At 46.6% G+C, this 5,260-nt stretch overlaps 1 protein-coding gene across 1 annotated transcript in view; it reads left to right on the top strand.

Annotated features, from left to right (window-relative positions):
- CPNE4 (copine 4) overlaps positions 1-5,260 on the top strand; it is a 521,121-nt gene that overhangs the window by 506,812 nt on the left and 9,049 nt on the right. The window contains exon 16 of the mRNA XM_004704001.2: positions 3,250-3,486. Coding sequence (XP_004704058.2) covers positions 3,250-3,486 — 237 coding nt within the window. The remainder of the gene's footprint in view (positions 1-3,249; positions 3,487-5,260) is intronic.

Raw genomic sequence — 5,260 nt, 5'->3', positions numbered from 1 at the left:
TCTCAACCAATCCAGTAGGTCTGGTGTGTGTTCGTCTCTTTGTTTCTAGCAGGCATTTGAGGCTCCAGTCCACATTTTCCTCCCACTCTACCAGGGTCCATCTTTTGTGGCCAGGGTTCAAATGGTTGCTGGCTATACTTTTAAGCTAAAATTGCTAAAAGATTGATTATTTTTTGAGAATTTCTGAATTAGGAATACTATTTCATGTAGATTGTGGCTATAATTGTCACTTTATTTAAAGTATAAAAACATGTTTTCTTACCACAGTCTCTTAAGGCCACCAGGGAATATATCAGGTTTATAAGCATATAAATGAACAACATCCTCTGTCGTTAGTTGCTACCAAGTCATGTCTAACTCCGAGCCTCCTGCATGCAGAGTAGAACTACTTGACATCACTACCTGTTTTTGAATGACCTACAAACCAAGAAGAATGGTAGTTGATGACATGTAAAAATGATATCTACTCGTGTTTCAGGGTCTCTAAATCATTTTTTGGAACACAGGCATATCACTTTCATCCATGTGTTACCTGTGGTTGTTTGAGTGCTATGAGCCACCTAACAGCAACCCAAGAGTCATTGTGACAGAAGCTATGGTGGCCCATAAAAGTCTAAAATATTCCTTTCCTAGCTGGCCCCCTACAGAAAATATCTGCCTGACCCCTAACCTAAAACACTGGAACTCTAACATGTCTCAAGGTGGTGCTGGGACTATCCAACCTTTTGTTCCCTGGGATACGGGATGATGGGATAGCTGGGACATGGAATCAGCTCCACAGCAGTGGGTTCAGAAAAGGAAGATCGATTGATTCCTTGACCTAGAAAGGTCAGATCAGACAAGAGTCTGGGAGAATGGGGAAGGGAGGCCGAAGACCCAGAGGTGTGATCCAACCAGTGACCCTTTCATGGATGAACCAGAAACAATCTCCCCCCAAATGTGGCATACACCCTGGTCTTCTACAAAGTGACTTGTGGTCCAGATGAACTCTCTACCCCTTCCAGCATCCTCAGTTTTCCAAAGTTACTTCCGTCTGTGTCTTCTCTCTACCCTTCCTTCACTCAGCCACCACTGGCTCCTCCTGAAACCCTATCCTAACTTCCTACAACACCTTCCCAGAAGTATGTAAGATGAAAAAGCTTAGCTATAGATGAAAATGTTTCGCTCAAAAGAATGTGCAACTGGGGTGGTCTTCTAGGAATAGGGGTGAGAGGTTCATTAATGGACACAGGACAGATTTGCCTTTCTATTAGACTGTATGGGGAGCATGCAGAGCTGTCTTCCATCATGATGTGAATTGCACGTTTCCCCAGTTATATTTTGGTGGAGTCATTTAAACAAATACACTCTTTCAGAGTTCTAGAGGAAAAAAAGAACTCTTTAGGGCTGCCAGCCAATTTGCAACCTTTTAAGTTGACGATTTTCCAAACCAGATGTTTTCTACCCAGCTTTTCTTTTTCTTTTTGGAAATACGGCAACTTGGAATGATTTAATTTCCCAGCATTCACTCCCTGTACATTTGGAGTGTGTTGCTGAGATTCTACCTCGAATCCTTTGAGTCCCTGGGGCTTTGGGCAGGAGCCACATCACAGTGAGCCAAGGCCCTCCCCTCTCACCTGTAGGCTTCCTGGAGCCTCTGACAATGAAGGGCGGCAGGGCCATCCTTCTCCAGACCCTGAGCACTTCAAGTCTTTTCTGAGCTGACCAATCAGAGCCTCCTCTCTAATGGTGAGCACTCTCCAGCTGGGAAAGGGCCAGGCCAGGAGCCAGGACTGAGGCTGAGAAGTCACAGGAGCGCAACCACCTCTGGCTTATGTATATGTGATGGGGCTGTGACCTTCAAACACATGCCAGTGAGGCCTTGCCACGTGAGCCTCACGAAAAGAGAGGCAGAGAAAGTGAAAGAGAGAGTGTAATTCTGACCCTCTCCAGCCAAGTTTTGGGACTCATACTGTCCATTAGAAATAGAATTCAAGTCATGTGTTGACTTTTAAATTTTCTATTGGTATGTTGTAAGCTGCCATTAAGTCAGCTCCGAACTCGTGGTAACCCCATGCCCAATAGAACTCCATACCACCCAGGCTTACACCGCCCCCTTACTGGCTCTGGCTAAGACCATGGTGCTTCCTAGGACTTCCCTGGGCTGACGTTTATTGGGGGGGGGAAGGGCGGGTTAGGCCTTTCTTTCTAGTTCCACTGTCGTCTGGAGGCGCCTTAGAAATGTGTTTAGCAACACGTACAGCCCCACTGACAGAAACGGTGACTGAACTCGCGATCTTAGAGAGGGAGATGAACAACAGAAATGTGGGTGAAGAGAGACAGCAGTCAGTGTAAGATGTGAAAAGAATCATGATGGATAATGCATCAAGAGGTCATGAGGGTGGGAGGCGGGGAGAGAGTGAAAAGAGAGGAGCTGGGGAAAAAAAGAGAGGAGCTGGTAGCCAAGGCTCAAATAGAAAGTGAATGTTCAGAAACAGATGATGGCAACCTATGCGCAAATCTGCTTAATACAATTGATGTATAAAGTGTTGTAAGAGCTGTAAGAGCCCCCAGTAAAATGATTTTTTTTTAAAGGAGGGGGATTGGAGAGGTCATACCATGCAACTAAATTAATATGATTTTCACATAGATAAAGGATCAATGCACTATTTTTTATCCTTTTTTCTGCACTAAGTCTCCCAAATCTGGTGTTTATTTTACACCAACAGCATTTTGACTTACATGTTAAATTATAACTGGAAATACTTGATCCCCATTTAGGTCTTATAAATCTATCATTGACAACACAGATTCCCATACTTCCGTGGCATACTTAAAAGGATTCCAAAAAATGAGATGGAGTTAGTGGATATTGCATGGGACAGCACAGCTTTAGACTTGAAAACCTTAGTGCTAAAAAGGGCCTTGAACATCTCCCCTTCAGGGGAGAAATGAAGATGCTGAGACCCAGACACGTGAAAAGGTGTCCCCAGGACTTCCCAGAAAGTGGCTGTGAAGCCAGTCTCCTGGAATCCTCATCTGCTGCTCTTTCTACTTCACGGTGCTTGTAACAGGTGCTAAGGCAATTACTTAAATGGCCGGCTCGACCTTGACCCCACATTCACCAAGACCCTAGGATGGTTGGCACGGGGGTCATCTGCTTGCTGTGGTCAAGGTGCAGCGATGCCTCTCAGATGCCTAACTGGCGCTGTCTTTGTCTCCCCACCTTTCTCCATGCCTGCCCCGTCATCTCCTGGTTCCTGCCCACAGCAATACTTCATCCTGCTGATCCTGACAGACGGCGTCATCACCGACATGGCCGACACCCGGGAGGCCATCGTGCACGCCTCCCACCTGCCCATGTCGGTCATCATTGTGGGAGTGGGGAACGCCGACTTCAGCGACATGCAGATGCTGGACGGGGATGATGGCATCCTGAGGTCCCCCAAGGGCGAGCCCGTCCTTCGAGACATTGTGCAGTTCGTGCCCTTCCGGAACTTCAAACACGTACGCACAGAGCGTGCCCACCTCCCACATTCTCTGCCTGTGTTGGTAGCAATTGGCCATCTTCAGGCAAAATACCACCTCTCCCTGCGCGGTTGGGCCATCAACCACAGCATGCACGTGTAGAGCTGAGTCTTGGGAGAAAGAAACATGATGTGAATTAGAGATGAGGAGTCATGCTTGGGAAGAGAGCCAGACTTCCATGGGCACCTGCCTTGCTCCAGGGACCCTGGAACAGTGCCTTGGTTAAAGCACCCTGCTGCTAAGCAAAAGTTCAGCCGGTGCTCTGGGAGAAAAAATGTGGCAATTTGTGTCAATAGATATGTACAGTCTTGGAAACCCAATGGGCAGGTCTGTTCTGTACAATGGGGTTGCTATGGGTCGCGATAGATTCAGGGGTGGGTGTTTGGCTTTAGTTTGGGTTTGCCTTCTTTCAATATCATTCAGGATCTCTCTTGTGGCACAGTTGGATAAATATTGGGCTCACAGTCTCAACGTCTGCAGTTCAAACCCTCCAGCCACCCCTCAGAGAGAACGATAAAGCCATCAGTTCCAGTCAAGATCGAGTGCTATTGGGAGCGCTATCTAGGATCACAAGGAGGCAGAATCTACCCAAGAATAGTGGGTTTGGTTTGGGGTTTTAGTGCCCCCAGAGCTGTCCTACACAATTGGGTAACTTGTTACTTGCCTAAGGAGCCTGGCGGAAGAAACAAGGCCTGGCTTCTGTTGTCAAGCCGTGTGTGTGAATGTGTGTGTGTGTATTTACCTTGGCAAATTTTATTTTCAAAACGTTTTAAAGATCCATATCTCTTACAAATGTGGCATTAGCAGCAAATTTTTATTTAACTTATTAATGAGGGCTGATAAAACTCATTCTAAGGAGGGTAGAGTAAATTTGCTAAAGTTGATTTTAAACAGATTCTGTTTCAAAACCAGAATCTTTGACTACCTTCCTTGCTAAGGGAGCCCCTGATGATATAGTGGTTATGTGTTGGGCTGTGAGCCCTGTGGTCGGCAGTTCAAAACTACCAGCAGTTCCGAGGGAGGAAGGCTGGGCTTTCCATTCCTGGAATAGAAACAGCCTGGAATCCCACAGGGGTCACTGGCGTTGATGGCAGTAAGTTTGGGGTTTTGTTGGTCACTGCTAGGCAGAACTCATTTTCATCTTATCAGTTATCCATCAGTGCACCTCTAATTTGGTAGACTTGGTCTCCCCAATCAAGGAGAGCTAGTAAGTTCAGCAATACTCTCTTCTCTCTTTGCTAGATGTCCCTGGTGTGGGCCCATTAGACAATACTCTAATAATGATGTTGGAAGTGTTCTTAATAACCATTTGTCCACATTCCCAAATTTGGGATCATTTTTAACTCCATGAAGAAAGGAACAACTTTAAAAGCCCCACAAAGCCACGCGCCTATGGGACACCCTTTCTAGTGTGTTCAGAGACTCCCTCTGGACTCGGGTGGCCTTCAGGGTCGCACCCTTGAGTGGCTGGGAGTCCTCAAGGGACTTGGGGTTGGACACAGTCCTCCATACTTGCTGTCCCTGATGATCTGAGTCACTAGTGCTGCCATGACAACAACAGCAAAAACCACCCTGGTTTTAAAGTAGGACTTTAAAGAGCAGGAATTCATTGCCTCAGAGTTCTAGAGGGGAGAAATCGGAACTCAGAGCAAGGGCTCCAGAGAAAGGTCCTCCTTAAGTCTCACGCGACTTCTGTCTTCCGTGTGTGTGTGTGTGTGTGTGTGTGTGTGTGTGTGTGTGTGTGTCCATGTCT

This window comes from Echinops telfairi, unplaced genomic scaffold (assembly GCF_000313985.2).
Source record: "Echinops telfairi isolate 266 unplaced genomic scaffold, ASM31398v2 ScPeMD7_7420;HRSCAF=8458, whole genome shotgun sequence".
Taxonomy (NCBI): Eukaryota; Metazoa; Chordata; class Mammalia; order Afrosoricida; family Tenrecidae; genus Echinops; species Echinops telfairi.
This window is presented reverse-complemented; position numbering and strand designations above follow the sequence as displayed.